This window comes from Henckelia pumila, chromosome 4 (assembly GCF_033568475.1).
Source record: "Henckelia pumila isolate YLH828 chromosome 4, ASM3356847v2, whole genome shotgun sequence".
In the NCBI taxonomy this organism is placed as follows: domain Eukaryota; kingdom Viridiplantae; phylum Streptophyta; class Magnoliopsida; order Lamiales; family Gesneriaceae; genus Henckelia; species Henckelia pumila.
Window position 1 is genome coordinate 127951554 of NC_133123.1, and position 19939 is coordinate 127971492.

The 19939-nt window shown below is 30.8% G+C and overlaps 3 protein-coding genes across 6 annotated transcripts; 1 reads left to right on the forward strand and 2 right to left on the reverse strand.

The window, feature by feature from the left end:
- Positions 1–559: 559 nt before the first annotated feature.
- Positions 560–11377, reverse strand: LOC140863319 (rust resistance kinase Lr10-like). 3 transcript variants are annotated; one of them, XM_073266662.1, is made up of 5 exons: positions 11219–11377; positions 3076–3126; positions 2766–2807; positions 1897–1926; positions 560–1741 (listed from the first exon to the last, which is right to left on the reverse strand). In XM_073266662.1, exons 4-5 carry the CDS (start codon positions 1922–1924, stop codon positions 561–563), a joined length of 1209 nt encoding a protein of 402 aa, XP_073122763.1. In that variant the 5' UTR covers positions 1925–1926; positions 2766–2807; positions 3076–3126; positions 11219–11377; the 3' UTR covers position 560. The 3 variants fall into 3 exon arrangements, with proteins under 3 accessions (XP_073122763.1, XP_073122764.1, XP_073122765.1); XM_073266663.1 differs by having other exon boundaries at positions 2766–2816; XM_073266664.1 differs by lacking the exon at positions 11219–11377 and adding an exon at positions 3256–3398.
- On the forward strand, positions 4050–6573 carry LOC140863318 (rust resistance kinase Lr10-like). Its single transcript, XM_073266661.1, has 5 exons — positions 4050–4185; positions 4520–4631; positions 5021–5149; positions 5223–5252; positions 5326–6573. Exons 1-5 carry the CDS (start codon positions 4084–4086, stop codon positions 6438–6440), a joined length of 1488 nt encoding a protein of 495 aa, XP_073122762.1. The 5' UTR covers positions 4050–4083; the 3' UTR covers positions 6441–6573.
- A 3894-nt stretch (positions 11378–15271) lies between the features above and the next one.
- Positions 15272–19220, reverse strand: LOC140863594 (calcineurin B-like protein 7). 2 transcript variants are annotated; one of them, XM_073267129.1, is made up of 9 exons: positions 19174–19220; positions 16992–17090; positions 16696–16778; positions 16512–16571; positions 16296–16404; positions 16069–16121; positions 15862–15942; positions 15656–15768; positions 15272–15546 (listed from the first exon to the last, which is right to left on the reverse strand). In XM_073267129.1, exons 2-9 carry the CDS (start codon positions 17068–17070, stop codon positions 15492–15494), a joined length of 633 nt encoding a protein of 210 aa, XP_073123230.1. In that variant the 5' UTR covers positions 17071–17090; positions 19174–19220; the 3' UTR covers positions 15272–15491. The 2 variants fall into 2 exon arrangements, with proteins under 2 accessions (XP_073123230.1, XP_073123229.1); XM_073267128.1 differs by lacking the exon at positions 19174–19220 and having other exon boundaries at positions 16992–17172.
- Between the last annotated feature and the right edge of the window lie 719 nt (positions 19221–19939).

Here is a 19939-nt window from a genome sequence, read left to right on the forward strand (position 1 = left end):
AATAACTTTTAAAATTTTAAACTACAACATGGTGATATAAATTAGCTTGCAAAACAAATCAGTATTTTTCACCTTAAAACATAAAATATTTTCATAAGTTGGGTTTAAGTCAGATATCTATCTCACAAAATTGAGTATTTTTTTTAACACTGCCCGTCAAATTATGAATTAAAAAAATATTACAAACGAGAGTTTATGCTTGAAAATGATAAATATGATAGCATGTATATACCTAGCCTAAAATACATCTCAAGTGGGGAGTGGAGTGCGGATGACATAGCCCGTTTGGATTTTGTAGAGATTTTTTAAAATAAATACTTTTAAAAATTATTTGATATCATGATATGTTCCACCAGCATATTTTCTATTGGTTATAATATAGGAACCAAGGAATATAGGATCGATGTCTGCAAAAGATCTTCAAAAATGTCGAACAAGATACTAAAGTAAAAACACAATACTTGTTTCACAATTTAGGATACAACCATATATCAGAATAGTAGCAACAACCAAATTATTTCTAGCACAAGATATGCCTTACTATTCTCATGATGAAGCTTCTAGGTAGTATTAATCGAAGTAACCTTTATACATCCTTGGCCAAGAGAAGAAACATCGCACAACAAGGCCGTGGAATCCGTTGAATATGTTTCCCATGTTTGGTCCTCACATTGTGCCAGATGCTCATCAGATTCAGAAGGCTGGGGTGGGATTTCCAATAGTTCAGCATCACTTTCAAGCATTTCCAGTACTTTACTCATCGAGGGTCGATCATCTGGAGTCATCTGTATGCACCACAGCGCGACTATCGTCATCCTCCTTGTCATTTTTCCCATATTGTCATCAGCAATATCATCCATACTTTTTGCAATTTCAATTTCTTTACCTTTGTTTAAGGAATCATAAATCCAATGTGGAAAATACTGAGTACTGGAATTGTCATCATGGTTTGCTGCCAAGTTTTTTTTGAGGCCGACTATTTCCACCAGCAACATCCCAAAGCTATATACATCAGCTTTATAAGAGACCCCACCAATGCTTCTGTTGATCAGTTCAGGAGCCACATAACCTATGGTGCCCCGAGCAGCTGTTAGAGTCACGAAATTTTTTTCAGTGGAGTAAAATTTTGCAAGGCCGAAATCAGATATTTTGGGGTTGAAATTTTCATCCAAAAGTATGTTATGAGGCTTGATGTCAAAATGCAGGATTTGGATATCACAACCCCGGTGCAAATACTCGATCCCTCGTGCCACTCCAACCGCAATCTCATACTTCCTATCCCAACTCAGTGAACTATTTTCTTTGTTTTCATTGTAGATATATTTCTCGAGTGAACCATTAGGCATTAAATCATATACAAGAGCACATTTTGATCTTTCTGCGCAATATCCGACGAGTTTAATCACATTTATATGATGAATTCTTCCCATGGTTGCAACTTCGTTAATGAAGTCTTGTCCATTTGTGCTAGGCGCGCTCAACAGTTTTACTGCCACCATATTGCCACTTCGAAGCTTTCCTTTGTAAACGGAACCATATCCTCCTTGGCCCAATTTATCTCGAAATCCTCTGGTCATCTTCTTTATGTCGTTGTAGGAGTATCTGATTGGCATGAGATTGTTGTGACTTTGCAAGAATCCTTCTATTAAATCAAACATCGACAAATGCCTCCTTCTAAGTTTGTAGATTATGAGATAAATAAAAGAAGGCATTAAAAGGATCCTCAATACAAGGGATAGTCCTGCATAAAAAGATTAGAAGGAAAAATCATGATTAAATTAGCCTAGCTGAAATTGTTGGCTTTCCAAGTCTTAAATATAGCAGTCGTTTTTGTTTCACAAATCAGAATGTAACATAAAAATGAAGAAATAAAAGAACATGAAAACAAGAGCTCACCAGCCAAATACACAAGAATTACGAGCATCCCTGCGAGTGCAACATGATTAACAAATCAGACAATAGGTTATTAATTAGAAAAGGTTATTCAAGGAAGATATGGTTGAACATTGATTATTATTTTTTAAAAAAATTACATTGGCCCCTATAACAAAAATTTTGTTTGGTTGTGACTTGTTCAAGACTTTTATTAAAAAATGGTGGTTTTGGATAAAATGAGATGCTTGGCTTGGATTTATAAGTGTTAAAAGCACTTAAACTAGGAGTAATTAAATCAAGAAGCTAAAACTCTAAGAACTAGTTCCATTCAATTACTTGTCTCCAAAATTTCAAGATTTATTTTAATCATAATAATCATTATAATTTTATATAGATAAAATACTTCAGCAAAGCAGTCAAAGCAGGTTGGGCATGTCAGACCAGCCCACCCCGCCAAAAATTGGCGGTTTGGGTTGGGGTTTTACTGGTCCGTTTGGAGACGGGCCTAAACGGGCCGCAGGTTGAGGCGAGGCGAGGTAGGGCACTAGTTTTTTTAAAAAATAAAAATTTTAAATTTTTTTAATTATGAGCATAAAAACACTCATTTTTAAATAATGTGATTTTAAAATTTTAAAAGTAGTATTTGATATATTTTGAATATCTTATATTTATACCTTTCTTTCTATTTTCTCGAAGGAACAAGTGAAAAACACTTTTACATACTATCTGCATAGTGTATACTCAAATAATAGATGCAATAATTAGGAGGGCTTAGATTTGAAACCAATAAAAATAAGTTATTATTACTTTTTTTTTTCTTTTTTTTCTAGAGATTGTAAAAGTATGTAATTAGACAAGGACAATTCGAGATTGATGGAAAGAATTCTTACGAGCAAGTGTTTCATAATACCGCGGCTTGTGACTTAGAGGACCTGCATTTTCTCAACCAGGTATAAAAAAGAACAACATTAATTAATTTTCACATATTTAAATTAGTAGATACTAAAGCAAAGGTAAAATGAAAGGAAAAAATGATCCGGCAACTTCTTCTATTTTTAAACTACAAAATGTTAGTTACATGAATTTGTTTAACAATAACCTCTATTAATTATTTACGCATAATGAAAAGGAATGAGAGTTTGATAAAATATAATAGCTTAAATTACATCTCAAGTGGAGAGTAGAGAATTCTTTTCTTACAATAGCCGTAGTATCGAAAAGGGTGCCCTGAGAAAATCCTGTACCCTAAATCTGCAAACAAATTAATATAAGAAATTTCAAATACAAAATTGAATTAAGAAATTTAAATTGAATAAAGAATGGTTTGAATAGCTAGCATTGATTTGATTTTCAATGAGTGGAACATTAATTACTTCTTACCATGAGCGATCATGTGGTAGCTAGCTATTATTACAGATATAGCTAACACATACAGGTGTGCCTGTGATTTCATCCCAATCACAAAATTGCTGTGTACTGCACTTTTCACATAACGCACCAACCCATGAAAGTTCAAATCCATATAGCAAAGACTGGTGGATTTTCGAAAGAGAAACAATATTTTTCTTTTTTGCATATATTAATGGGAACGAAGTCATCAGAACGAGGTCTATTCTACACATATCCTGGAGATCATCACTCGTATTGAAGTCTCCCACAGTTATATATGTGTGAGGCTGCAGCATGAATGATGATGTATTGCATTGATTTGTGAAGTCAATGAAGAAAGTAGTAGTGGTATTGTTCATATTGCTGGGCAGCTCAAAAAAGTAATAGGCCATGCCACCGCCCCCGCTCCCGCTCCCGCTCCCGGCCAGTATTTTCCATAGAAGGCGGGGAAGTTGAGTCTATATTCAGAAGATCCTTCATCCACGCCAGATAATTGTCCCCAGTTGGAAGAATACATGGGAAAGGAGCAAGAGTCATGATTGTTTTTAATGGAAGGATCAGCGAGGCGGATGGTGTGGTTTCGGTATTTGAGATTATCTAGATAGATTGAAGCAGTGGTACTGTTGTTTTCACATGATATTTCATAGCTGCGATTATGATGACCGCAGTATTCTGGATCGTCTTTCAATCGAAAAGGGTAGCTAATGTTATGGATATTCCCACATGCACGAGGGTTGCAAGTATTCGGATAATATTGTTGGCGTTGCTGTGCATATGAGGATGGTGTTTGAATGAAATGGACTAGAAGGAGGATCAAGCATGTCAGAAATCTTGGGAGATAATTTTCACTCATCGATATTATTATTTTTCGTGGTGGATTCGACTTGCGAGCTACATATCATGGAGGAGCTTTTTCAAATTGTTAGATACCAAATCCAAATTTTCTATGGAGTTATTAAATGATTTTGCATTGACTTAATGACTCATTTGCCTAGCTTTTTTCCACAGTGAGCTGAGTGACTTTTACGCAAGACTAGTATAATGAAATTCAATCAATGTTGTTTGAAGAAAAGACCCATTAATTAAATGCCGTGAATTTGGGATTATTGCGAATAGACTCTTGATTGACATATTGACAGTTGACTTAAAATGATGCATGTATAATAATTTGATCGACGATTTCAAAATTGAGAAGCCAGGATGATGGCCGCCCCTGCATTCATTGTTTTCGCATTTTGGTTGATTTTGTATGCAGGGCTCGGGTTCTGCACGCATGATTGTACGCCGGCCAGGTGCTTTCCTTATGCTGTGGGTCCGGAAGTTCAATTTCCCTTCAGACTTAAACGTCGACAGCCAAAGTATTGTGGGTACAATCCAGGTTTTGATTTATATTGCAATGAACACAACGATACCGTCTTAGAACTGCCTTCCTCCCATAAGTTTACGGTAGAGTTCATTGACTACGATTATCAATCAGTCCATCTTAGAAGTATTACCGGAGGTCGATGCTACTCTCAAAACAACCAAATTTATAACTTGTCTGCCTCCCCTTTCCACTTGTTCAACGGAGACTATTTAGTACAAGATTTTACTATTTTTAACTGCTCTGTCAAAAATAACGATTTGGGTCCATACTCAATGTGTCTAAATCGATCAAGTTATGGAATCTATTCCATTCCCTCTGTTGAGCTTCAGCGCTTCCATTCTTATCGTTTCGCCTATTGTACCAAGCTTTACAAAGTTTCGCCCGCTCCAGATGTTGATTCCTTTGGACGCTTTGTTATTTTCAATTGGTCGTGTGGCCGATGTGAATCCCAATTAAGAAACGGATGCAGCTTGAGGGGTTATGCAACGGGCAATCAATTGTGGTGTAACGGAAAACAAGGTATATAAGTTGCTTATCCCACCTTTTACATCATTTGGCTATGGAAACTCATTTTCACTTTACTTTGCAACAGGAAATGCGCAAAAGAGATTAGTGATTTCAGGTGAACTTTTTTATTTCGTTTGATTATTTATCAACAATTTAGCCCAGTGTACAAGTATTTATTTATTCTGCAGGTGAGATATTTGGATCTTTTCTCTTTGTGGTGACATTGGCATTTCTCTACCGTCTTTATGTGTCCATTAGAGAGAATAAAGAGCATCAAAAGAAGATTGAAAGTTTCTTGGAAGATTACAAAGCTCTTAAACCTACTAGATTCTCTTATGCCAATATAAGGAAGATCACCAATGAGTTCGGTGAAAAATTGGGAGAAGGTGGTTATGGAATTGTCTACAAAGGGAAACTGTCGAGTGAGATTTTTGTCGCAGTCAAGGTACTCAACAATTCCCATGGAAACGGGGAGGAGTTCGTCAATGAAGTTGGTACGATAGGGAGAATCCACCATGTCAATGTGGTCCGGTTGGTGGGATATTGTGCCGATGGATTCAGAAGAGCTCTTGTTTACGAATTCCTACCCAATGAGTCACTAGAGAAGTTTATCTTCTTGGAGGGACCTAAGAGAAGCCCGCTTTCTCGGGAAAAGATACTAGATATTGCTCTGGGAGTCGCCAAAGGGATCGAATATCTTCATCAGGGTTGTGACCAACAGATCCTTCACTTCGACATCAAGCCAAATAACGTCCTGTTAGACCACAACTTCAACCCCAAGATCTGTGATTTTGGTCTTGCCAAACTCTGTTCCAAGGAACAAAGTGGTGTTTCCATGACTGTTGCGAGGGGAACGATGGGCTACATAGCACCTGAGGTGCTATCAAGGACGTTCGGTAGAGTGTCCTATAAGTCGGATGTTTATAGCTTCGGAATGCTGTTGCTCGAAATGGTTGGAGGGAGGAAGAATGTGGATCGTACGGCAAATACGAGTCAAGTGTACTTTCCCAAATGGATCTATGATCGATTAAATCGAGAAGAGATATCGGTTCAAATTGATGAGGACGAAGACGAGGAATCTAAGATCACGAGAAAGCTTACAATAGTGGGATTGTGGTGCATTCAATGGAATCCAACTGATCGCCCATCTATGAAAAGTGTGGTGCAAATGTTGGAAGGAGATGGAAGCCATCTCAGCATGCCACAGAATCCATTTCCAGCTACAAATACTCCAAACTCTGTTGCAAGAATGCCTAGAAGACATCATCAGACAGAATTGGAGATTATATCAGAACTTGAGTAAAACTCTTTGTTTTGGAGGGGGCAAATAACTGATGGCTCGTATATAAATGTAATGGAGGATATTATCTTGTCTGTTCTGTTTTCAAATAACTTGGATAGCTTAAATTTACCTTTGTTTTAGGGGTTGTATTCGTGCAGAGATTTATTGACTTTTTTTAAATGACAGACTTTTGTGGAGTTGATAGATTTTCGCATACTTTTATAGAATCTCACATACTTTTAATGACTTTCACAGAATCTTGCGGATTTGTTTTTCATGACTTTTATTGACATTTGTAAACTTTTTTCATGACTTTTATTGGCATTTGTAAATTTTTTTGTAGAACCATATGTGTTTTGTAATTCATGATTTTGATTATGATTTATTTATTGGAATTATTAATCGAGTATCAATACCTTATATTTATCTCTCTTTAAAATAATTTTATTTCTTTAAAATATTTTTACCTATCATATAAATAGTTTTTACTTATCAATTTGGTTAATAAAAATCAATAAGTAGCGTTAAACTTGTTGCAATTTAAGAAATTAATATGAATCTATAAAATTTGAAAATATTTAGTTTTATACAGTATAGTATTCTTATTTATATAATATATATATATATATATATATATATATATATATTCGTGTTAATAATTTTTTAAAACTACGTAAATATATCAAGTCAATATATCTAAATCATATACATATACATATACACATTATTATTATTATATGCATATTTATATTAAAGTGAATAAAATATAAATTTTGAGTTATAATAAAAATTAAGCGACAAATTAAAAATATAAAAAATAATTAAAACATCAAATTTTATATAATTAATAATGAATTAATTATAAAAAATAATTATTGTTATTTTAAATTTATGATCAATAAAATATCATAAGTTTTTGTCGTGTAGTATAATAAGTTTTTATTTAAAATTTTTTATCAATGTGATTTTAATTCTCGTGATATTTTGTAATTAAAATTCAAAACATTATTAAAGATAAAATTTTTATTTTATTTTATTTTAAAGGGGTGTATTGGTTCTTAGAAATAAAAAAAATATGTTTGTATATATATTATTTTTAATTTAATATAACTAATATTTATGTGGCTAGTGTATAGACAATTTTAATAGAAATGAAAAAAAGTGTGAAAATGTCCATCCAAATCTTTAGGTTCAACCAAAGACAATTATGGACATTTTATTGTTGTACATTTGCCTTTAATTATTGTACTTAATAGAATTTCATGGAGTTTTTAAAAGTTCATTGACATTTTGAATACCTCTAGACTTTTGTAGAGTTTTTAAAAGTCAAGTTTGAATATCACGTGACTTTTTAAAATTCTACAAATCTTCATCTTGAATACCATTAAACTTTTGTGGAGTATATAAAAGTCTAGATTGAATACCTCTAGACTTTTAAACTCCATAAAAGTCATTAAAAATATACAACAAATACACACTCATAATGATCTATATATTTATCTATCTATCTATCTATCTACATTATAAATAAGCCACTTTCCAATTGTGAAATTCCTTATATGTCCTCCACTATTTAGTTTAGCAAGTTATTTATTACGTGGGTTAATTTATAATTTCATTGTCTATCTTAACTAATGAATAATTATTAGGTTATGGACATTAATAGTTATACATTAAAAAAAATTTATACTTTTTCCTTCTTTACGGTTCTATATATAAATTCTTTGCTATAATAATTTTTCTCAAAATATTATTTATTAGTTAGTGTCATTTTGTGTATTAGCTTAAATATTTAATTAATAGATTTAATATTTAATTAATATTTCTCAACTAATACATCAAATTCTTAACATGAAAATCTAATTCTCCACATGAAAATTTAGTTAAAAAATGAAATTATTTTTTGTTTGTGAATTAAATGCATGAGATAATATCTTTGATGCTATGTTGGTTTCCTTGGTTTAATAGTTTAAGTTATCAATAGTCCGTCTTTGTTTTCATTTAATCTTCTTCATCTTGATTTTTCTATGGTTCGGATGATCTATAGAATATAATTATCATTTTCACAAAATTATGAGATTATATTAGTTCCAAGGATTTCTTTTGATACTCATTTTGAGCTCTTTCAAATTATATATTATAATATTTTATTTAGTTGTATTACTTTACATTTTAGGTGCAATAAGTTTTTTAGGATCCCAATTTATTTTAATTAGCGTCTATATATTTGCTTATGTTGCTTAGACCTGGCTACGGTCCGGGTCCGGGTCCGGGTCGAGAATTGTGAGCTCACAATTTTACCCTCTTAATTACTTATTTGTGGTTCACAAGGTTGTTTGTGCCATTTTTTTTTACTAACTTAATATGGTCATTAATAGTATATTTAACTCCACCAAATTTAATAACCTTGTAATTTGAGTGTTTAGTGGAAAATGATGTTTCTAGAAAAAAATAATAAGGGTTATTGATTGATACATGGTAATTTGGATCCAATGTGTATGCATTTAATTATTTCGGTAAATGTGTGTCACTTATTATGACCGACTACTCATTTTTTTGTGAAATGAATGTATTTTTTGTTGCCTTTCATCATCTTTAATATAAATATATTTTTTTGTCATCCTTGTATCTTTGATTTTTATTTAAATATGAAGAGTATAAAGACATCTACATTTTTCGGTTTGGCTTCTAGATTTTTCTGTTTTTTAACTTTTACATATAATTTTTGGCTAATAGATATACGTAGAATAAAAAGATTAAAAAATTAGAAACTCTAAAAAAAAAAGAAAGAAATCCACAAATGCCCTTAAAAAAATATCGGTAAATGTAATTTTTAAAAATGTATTTCCAATTAACGGAGTGTTTTTCGAATGAAACTGGGTGTTGAGAGCATGTGGATTTTAAGTGAGCTTTTGTAAATTTTACTTACGTCTATTTGCACTACAATTTGATTAGTGTGATTTATTTTTTATTTTATTCAACTCATAATACACAATTTTTATTAAAATCTAATTATAAATATTTAACCCCTGTGAAAATAATTTTTAAATATATTCAACCCATAATACACAATTTTTATTAAAATCTAATTATAAATATTTAGCAAACATTTTTTGTCTTATTAATTTTATTTTTAATTTTAATTTTATTATGATTATATAATTATTTTTTCTAAAAAATATTATTATGTTATCTTGTTATCATTATTTTATTAAATTTTCTTCTTGTTTCCAACTTTTCCATTAAACATGCATTCATAAACAAGTATTTAAATAATTTCAAGTACTAAAATATTGAACTAAACCGATAAGTTTAAACATATTGCTTTTTCGATTTAGAACTATATATTATTGAACTAAAATTTAAATTTTTCGAAAATATGCATTGCACAATTTGTAATAAATAATTAAAAAAATAACATGCTTATATAATTCTAAATCAAAAAAGTAACATTCAATAACTTATTATCATTTGGTTCAATATTTTGGTATTTTTAGATATTTAAATCTTTATTTATGAATCATGTTTAATGGAAAAGTTGAAGACAGAAAAGTGATTTGATAAAATAATTATAACGAGATAAAATAATAATTTTTTTTAGAAATAAATTAATTATAAATTATAAATTAAAATTAAAAATTAAAATAAATAAAATTAAAAATATTTGAAAAATATTTTATAATTAGATATTAATAAATATTGTGTATTATTATTTAATGCAAATTTTGCAATGCATTTTAAAAAATTTAGATTTTGGTTCAAAAATCTATAATCCTAAATTGAAAAATAATATGAATGAAATTATAATTTTGATTTAATATTTTGGTACTTTTAGGTATTTAAATCTCGTTTATGAATGCATTTTTAATTGATAAGTTGGAAACAAGAAGAAAGTTTAATAAAACAATGATAACAAGATAAAATAATAACATTTTTTAGAAAATAATTATATAATCATAATAAATTAAAAATAAAAGTAATAAAACAAAAAGTGTTTTCTAAATATTTTATAATTAGATTTTAATAAAAATTGTGTATTATGGGTTTAATAGATTTAAAAATTATTTTTACAGAGGTCAAATATGCATTTTTAATATGTCACAGGGGTATTTGGTGCAAAAAAAATCAAAATCTTTGACCAGTTGCATGAGGAACGCGTGCGCAACAATCACTCATCTTAAATTTTAAACGGTTAAAAGGTCGGGATTGAAGATTCCTATTAAAATTTCTGTACATTTTCAATATTTCACAGAGGTATTTGGTACAAATAAATCAATTATTTACCGTGATTAATGAAACTAATATTACAAAGCACGCACTACTCTGTATTTTACAAACTTAACTATCATATATATCACACAAAGTAATGTTTTGAAAGTAAATGAGATGACAACTTTCGAAAGTAACATGTTTAATTAAAATAATGCCAATGATTAGCTTTATTTAGCCACAAGGTAAGAATGACAGCACAACAAATAAATATAAGAAGCCACGGCTATTGGCAAAGAACAGGCAGATGCAAATGCAAAATCAACACGACAAAAAGGGACCATTCTGGTATGCCAGGAAATTCATACACACAGTAGCAGCTCCAAATGTGTGGGGTGTGGGATATTCGTTCGAGAGAAAATTCCAGTAACTTTAAACAGAAATTTCCAATTAAGATAATATATTATTCATCGAATTAAAAAAGAAGAAGAAATTGACACCAGTTGGCCCTCTTCCCATATATTATTCCCATTAAAAACCAAAAAAACAAGTCTCTCATATTACATAAAAATAGAGCAGAAATCAATTGCCTTAGAAATCCAGAAGCAGGGGGCTTAGCTTTGCAAGAGTAGGAGAGAATAATGGAGCGGCAGATCAAGCTCGCAAGGCAATAAGCAAAGATTTCTGTAAAAGAGAAAATGGGTCAAACTGCTTATTAGAATCAAGGGGAAAACGGGGGAGGGAGATGAATCGACATGAAGTGGGAGCGTGAAATTTGGTGGCGGGAGTCTCTGGAGGGGAAGTAAATAAAAAGAAATGAAGCGGGAGCGTGAAATTTGGGGGCGGGAGTGTCTGGAGGGGAAGTAAAAAATATTTCTTTTTAACTCTTAATAAAAATAAGATAACTTTAAAATTCCGAAAAAAAATCTGAATTGATCTGTATAAAATTTTGTAAAAAAAATCCAATCAAATCAAATTATATAAAAGTGATTATTTATAGTAGATTATTATCTAATAAAATTTAAATTTTAATAAAGATATGCTTTTATATTTAAATCTATTTATATTGCATTTATATAAACAAAACTTTTTTTTTAAGAAATCTCTATTAGTTTTAGGGTGGATGGCTTCCACTCGAATTTTTTTTAAAAAATATTATGATGAATTTTTTAGATTAAAGTAAAATTAATTAATAAAAAATTTTCAATAACTCTAGGAGTTACTACTATTGTATCCTAATGATCACTAACACATTATGTTACTCATAAATAAACTCAAAAGCATGAATATAACAAAAACAATTACTTAGAACGAAGTAATGTCGTATAACAATTCAGTAGTATAATTAGTACACAAATACTGAAAAGTATAAACCGAACGAGTAAGAAAATAGTTAAGCAAACCGAGGTCTGTAACTAGTACATTTTTCTTAAAACAGATTCGTCCCCTCCGGAGTGTGCTTCGAGGATTACACGGACGCTTGTTTTTCAGGATACAACGGAAAAACCTTGTAGACACCTAGCACTAGGGCACTACACCAGCAAACCGAGAATGTACCTAAACAGTATCACGACGAGGCAGATGCGCAAGATAAAAAAAAAACTGAAGCGGAGCAGAGTACAAAAAGTAGGAGAGGAATTCAAAACTGGTGTGTTTTGAAGGACTACATACTGCCACTATTTATAGGGCTATAGTTGGACAGATGAAAGGCCAAAGGTTGGCAACTTAAGTACCAAAAGACTGGGCAACAGAATCACCAACGGACATCCAGTTGAAGGGTCTCATCCAGAAGCTTCTCATGGCATGTGGAAGGTCAAACAAGTCAAGTCTTTTTCAGTGCAAATCGGGCCCTTGATTTGCATGTACAGCCGTTCTTGCAAATTAAGAATACTTCACACATGACTCTCTCTTATAAAATTTAGTTCTCACTTCAGATGAAACCGAAAAAATCTAAAATAAGAACATAATAAATCAAACACCGAAACTAAAGTTTATAAGGTTCGGTTTCGAATTATATATCTCAATTCTCAAAATTGAACCAAACGAAAAAATCAAAATTTTATTAAATTATTCTTTTTTTTTTCTAAAAATAGGATCATTTTCAGTAATTTTTAGTTGATTATTGTTTATTTAATTCATTTAGACTTTATATTTATTTAAATGTTAAAAAACCGAACCGAAAAAAAATATCATTCGAAACCTTTAGAAGCGGTATATTAAAACAATTATCCACCACTTCAGAATCCAAGGTTTTCAAAGCGGTCTTTAACCGCTGTAATACATCGTGTATAGAAGCGTTTTAAACAAACCGTTGCTAACGGACATCTGTAGGAGCGAAAGTGTAACCGCTTGAAATACATATCAATTAAAGCGGGTTTAGCAGCGGTTAAGGGGGAACCGCATGTGTTAATCAATACAATTCAATCGGTTTTGAAACCGCTGCTAAACTACCGGTTCTATTTCCCATTTTTTTTGTAGTACCCGTATTTGGCAAGCATGGAGGAACATGTTCAAAAGGGCCAGAGATATGTTGATCCCACGAACCACCCACATGATTCAACTGCATATTGCTCAATCCTTTTGTAACATGTGGAATATATGCTTCTTCATCATCATGGCCAACATTTCGATCAATTTGATTTGCTTCAACGTACAAATGCAATACATTTATATTGGGACATTGCATTACAAACTCCAGAGCATCAGCATCAACAAGGTCGACTGGAATTTCATGCCATATTGATTTCTCCATGAATGAGTATTTCGTCGACAACTTCAGATTAAAATTCATCGGATCAATGACCAATATTTTATGCACATATTCAACCAACTCGAACAAAGAAATTGATATCAATACTCGAATCGGTCTAATATATGAGATACTATATTCAACCGACCCATTCTCAACACTAACGTGACCACCAAAATATAGAAGCACATCAATGTTATCCATACCGAATATGAAATTTCAGGAAAAAATATCACAAAGACAGAAGGAGTAAGGAGGAAAGAAGAAAGGAAACAATATTTTTCAGAAATTGTGAAGAACTTCTTCAAGTAAGAGAGAGTGAGAGACACTGAGATTCAACCAATTGTTTGTTGTTATATAAAATATTGAACGATTGAATTTCAAATTTTGTAAGGCTTAAACACGTTATTTAATGTAGTCAAAAGTTGTGTGGGAATATCAATTAGCCAAAGATTATAAAAAATTTTTGCCACTCAAATTTTTTTTAAAATTAAATTTAATAAAAATTCGCTCTTTAATTATAAATTAATATTTTATTATATTGTAAGTTTAAATATTTTATTTATGGTATTTTTTTAATCATATCAATTAGCCAAAGATTATAAAAAATTTTGGCTATGCCACTGTCACGCAAAATTACACTATCAAGAGGCCTATTACCTCTGTCTTTATTATCCTAAAGAGCCTAGATTGGATCTGGCCCAAGGAAGGAAAACTGTCCCAACAAATGTATCCTATTAGATCAATTTATGTATTAAATCCAATTGCTATGGGCTTCGTTGAACCACCAGCCCATAGGGCATTAAGAATTTTCCAAATCCATTTGAATTATCGCACCTGATCGAACAGTAATCAGTTCGCTAAGTTATACTTACTCACCTGAATTATGTTTTAATTTTTTTATAATTCTCAAAATACCCAATAATTGAGATGGGGATCGTAGCCCAATTTGCCTCGCCTGACCGCCAATCTGCGGAGACTTATGTTTGATTAGCGTATTTACACACTCGTTGTATGTGACGAATAATTTGATTTTTTTATTAAAATTAATTTTAGAAAAAAAATTAAATGATTTATAGGAACAAAAAATAAATATTTTTTGGGTTAAATATTAGTAATAAGTATATGAGAAATAGTTAAAAGATCGTAAATTATATATTTATATTAGTTATTTCTCACATTTTTTTTTTCAAATAATTTGAAATTTAAGTTAAGATAATGCCAAGAGACAAGGTTGGTTTCTCTAAAGCCCTCTCACTTAATAAATAGGTATAAATATGAGTCCTTCCCTCCCCTTCGTAGTAATAAAAAAAAAATTATAAAAAAAACCTTCTAATTATCCAACTATATATATATACATGTACATGCATATACACACACTTTATATTTTATTTTTAATTTTTCTCCTACCATTTTAATTTTAAAAATCAATAACTTTTATTTTAATTGTCTTTTAAAAATAAAATTAAAAAAAAAACTTTCTTCATTTTCTCATTTTTAGTAAACACAAGTTCACAAATCGTATATATATATAGGGGTGGGTTTTCGGTATACCGTATCTAAAATATTGATATGAAAAAAATTCATACAGATATCGATATTGAAATTTCGAAATTTTGGTATGAAAAAAATCCATATTGATATTGTATAGATACTGGAAAAAAATTCGATATACCAAAAAAATATCTAAAAATCGAAAAAATTTCGGTACGGTATCCCAAAAAGTCGGTATTTTGGTTCGGTATCCCAACCCTATATATATATCTCGATCCGCTGGTATGCCACGCAAATGTACACAAGGTCTTGAATAGGATCACGAACCTCAAGAATAACAAAGATTAATATTCATCTACCATTATTCTGGACAATATTTTGTCTAAGAAGAGACTAATTTCCTCCAGAAAAAAAGGGTATTTTCCAATCACAAAACCAGCAACCAAAAGCATGCTAATTAATCTTGATAGTATATACATGTATGCATATATATATATATATATCCCAAGATTATGGCAACATGGAGGATAAAAGACAGGAAAGCGATCTGGCTAACAGATACAGCTCAAAGATGGCGTTTTCAGGGCAGTGACCAAGACCGCGAATTTATAATATATTTCCTAGTCTTCAACTTCAGCATGCACCACGAAGCTTGGAAATGCTACTGTCATATCTCTGAAAAAGAACAGTAATTTTAATAATATGTAGCTAGCGGTCTAATTGTTATTCTTGCGAAGAATAATTATCTGAAGTTTTGGGTTTAGAAGATATATATATATAGTACTTGAGATAAGGAAGAGTCATGTTCCTGATGAGAGATGGATTTTTGGAGACGAATTCCTTCCATTCATCTTCATCTATCCTTCCGTCGCCTTTCGTATCCGCCTCGGAGAACGTCTTATATATAAAAGAAAAAAAAAGGATTAATGGTGTGAAAATATGGACATTCAATCGAGAGATCAAGAAAATGCAGTAGCTAAAGTAGTAGACCTTATCCACAATTAGTTCAATGAAATCCTCTGATAGTACGAGGTCTGATTCATGTAATAGTGCCAACACCATCTCTCTCAGCTGTTAATTTTTTCAAGAACCAGAATATCAAGTTCATATTTCAAGGGTTTCGTTAATAAATAATTATGAAAACTTGTTTCCATGCAGTTAATTTTATTGTAGAAAGCAGCACATGCACGTACGTACCTCTTCTCTTTCGATATATCCGGTGTGTCTCAGATCATACAATCGATATGCAACTGCAATTAGAACAATGCAATTTCACAAAATTTTAAATTTTTGCGAAACAAAAACTGAGAAGTGTTTCCTAGCTAAAAGCTCTCCAAAACATTGTCTTAAACGTAATAATGAAAGGGGCGTTTCATAATGAATTAATATCGATTTCGTGACAAATTGATATCGAAATATCTTACAAGAAATCTTGTCTGCAACTGGTGCATTCGGGTGAAATACGCTTAAAGATCTGACGAATTCTCCGAATTCGATCACCCCTTTTTGTTTAAAATCAAACAGATGGAATATCTACATAAATATTTTCCAAAATCAAAGTGAAATTATCAAAAATAAAAAATAAAAATCGATGTATATATACACGTGTGCATGTGTAGAGTTAAGAAAGCTTAATTTACCCTATCCGCGAACAAATTTCTCTTGTTTTGGTTCCTGAAGAGTGCGAGCTGAAATTCTTCCTGGAAAAAAACATATCATGCATGCAAGCAGAGTGAAATTTAATGAATGAAAATCACAAAACGATTTTTTTTTTTAAAATATTAAGTAGCAGTATGTACATAAGCGATATGATCATGCATCTACCTTGTGAATGAGCCAGTCAGGAAAAATGGAGTTGCTTATTTTCTTGAATAACTGAAATAAAGCCTCCACTTCACTCACTGTGACTGAATGTTATAACAAAACAAAAAAAAAAAAAAAAAAGAAGGAAAACATGAGCCATAGAATCACGATGCACGTTCAAAAAGTCATAGGACGCGACATCAAATACATTCTATTTTTAAGGGTATGCGAATTCAACGACATTTTTAGTAACTACGTAGTCATTTGAAGGCCAGAGAATCAAGTCTTAGATGGTGAAAATACATGTATGTACTTACAAGGAGTCTCAGCAGCAAGAACGGATGGCTCCTCATAGCCAGGAATATTTCTTGAGCTTTTAGATTGAATGCAGCCCATGTTTAAAAAAAAAAATGATCCTACAGCATATATATTCATGTCAAAAATTATATATAAGTTCATCTGCGAAACCAAAATGAAAAATCGAGACGTATGGTTTTATTGGGATCAGTCATATATATGCGTAGATTAGCCAACAAAGCAGCGCGCAGCTAATTAGCTCAATTTGTTTTATCTTGCTCTACTTCTTTTGTTTGGAAAGAAGTTGGATTTCTTTATTGGTTACAAGAAGTTGTATTAGAGGATATTTGATATTAATGAAATTTATTTCTCTTCAAAAAAACCAAAATTTAAAATTAAAAATAAATTATATGCAAGTTTCTATTATATATCATATATATAATTATATATATATACTTAAATGTGAATTAATTTCAATCACCAAAAGTGCATTTTCTTCAACGTCTAAATCTAATTAATATTCGTCCCCACAACCCGGAAAGTGCATCTACATCAAATGGATGACAAAGGCACCTAAAATCAAATCACTATTAAAACTCAAACTCAATTAGAAAAAAATTTGAACTAAATTTTTTTTTGAAATCTTAAGCTTGAAGATGAACTCGGTATGTTTTAGAAAGATTAATATTATATATAAACGGAAAACCTACAAATTTGGTCTTATATGTTTGTCACTTTGCGATTTTGGTCATCAATGTTTTCATATTTAAGTTTTAGTCCTGCATGTTCCGATGTTTGGCAATTTCGGTCTTTTTTATTCAAAAATGCTTACGTGACATTGTACACGTCAGCTCCACATCAGCACTGAATTAGTGTCACGTCAGCGCGACGTTGGAAAAATACTAAAATTGCCAAAAAAATAAAGATAGCGGACTAAAACTGAAATCTGAAAATATAAAAGATTGAAATCGCAAAATAAAAACCATACAGGACCAAAAAAATAATTTTTCCTATATAAACACATACATATTTAAAGAACAACGTCAAAGGAATACCATTTAAAATATCACAAGATATTTTGCAATTTAAATTTAAATTTAGATAATACACCGATCAATTTCACTTCTCTGCGACTTTAATATTATATATACTAGCTTCTCTTGCACGCGATGCATGCATATAGATAAATTTTTTTATGTTAATTAATTTTCATGTTATTTTTAGATACATGATTAGTTAGATATTCAAAAGTTTTAAGAGTGATAACTATCTAATCTAAAAATTTTAAAATACAAACAAATATAGCAAGTGTCATTATGATAATAATTAAAATAAAATCTAATGGCTAAAAAAGAGGTGACCATATAAAATAACTAATTTGTCTAATAATTTTGGTTTTGTTGGGATTAAGTTAGGATATAATCATAATTTAATCCGAAGCTTTACTAATTGAAAGTTAGTTAATTAAAGACGCCCTACTATAATAATAATATAATAATAAGATATAGAAAAATGATATAGTGAGCAACCATCGTGAGCACTCATGTGAGCATCTGCTGACGTGACATTATGCACATTCAATAGGTGAGTGACACATCAGCGGGTGCTCACATGGTTGCTCATCATATCATTTCTCATAAGATATATATATATATATATATATATATATATATAAATCAATTAAGTCATATATTCCAATATTTTTAAAATTAAAACTAACAAATCACGCATGTAATCCAAGAATATAATTAAAAACGACATATACGGATCATTTTTATTCTATTTATGCAAATAAATATTATGCAAAGGCTGTGTTGAGGAATTTAAAAAAAAAAAATTAGAAAAAAGATTATCCAACTTCGCTGCCAACGGCCCACCCCTCCCTGCGCCACTAGAACCAACATAACTTCATCTTTCCAATAATAAAAAAAATAGAACCAACAAAACTTTCAAGAAAATATACAGAATCTTGAGTATATTTCACATGAAAATGGCATAAAAAGAGCCTATAAAAACCCTAAAAAAAACCAATAGATTTCTTCTCCTTTTCTCGTCAATTATATTCTCAACCATTTTATCTTGGCAACTGAAGAAGTGAAAAAAAAATCTAGAAAAAAGCATGAACAAAATCTAACACAAAATGCTCGAAAAAGATCTGATTACGATCTCGAAGATTCTAACGAAGTGTGGATAAGAACTGACTTGTTGGCAGATCGCGCGCAGGATCTTGAAGAAAATATATGCTACCTGCGTTTGATCTTTGAAACAACTAAATTAATGGTTTCCTTCTTCATTTGCTCATGTGTTATATATAGAATACAACAGTGAAAATCATATATTTTTCACTTTTTTTATTTTTTATTTTTCACTGCTTTCATAATTTAATGCCTTTTTTGAACAAATATTTAAGAAAAAACTGCAATTTTGGTCTTTTATTTTTGTAATTTTATGATTTCGATCCTTTATATTTTCATATTTCAGTTTTAGTCCTCAATGTTTTGACTTTTGGCAATTTCAATCCTTTTTATTCGAAAATGCTTACGTAGCATTTAACACATCAGCTCCACGTCATCACTGAATTGGTGCCACATCAGCGCCACATTAGAAAAAGGACTAAAATTGCCAAAAAAAATAAAGATAACAAAATAAAACTGAAATTTGAAAATATAGAGGACCAAAATTCCAAAATGAAAAACATACATATTAAAAGAGTAATTTTCCCATAATTTAATGCCTTTTTCGAGACTTTGCTAGCATGCATGCGTATAATTTTGGAAGCTAAAAAAAATTTATTTCGAGTTTGACTTTTCGAAAAATAGATGGGGAGATATTTGAAATTAGGAAATTCATATTCCATTAATCGTAATTATTGTGATATGTACTTCTTTAAAAAAGAAAAAAAAAAAAAAATTGGTACACGGGTTCGTTCGCCGTCAACCATTTAATTAATACCAATACAGAAATATTC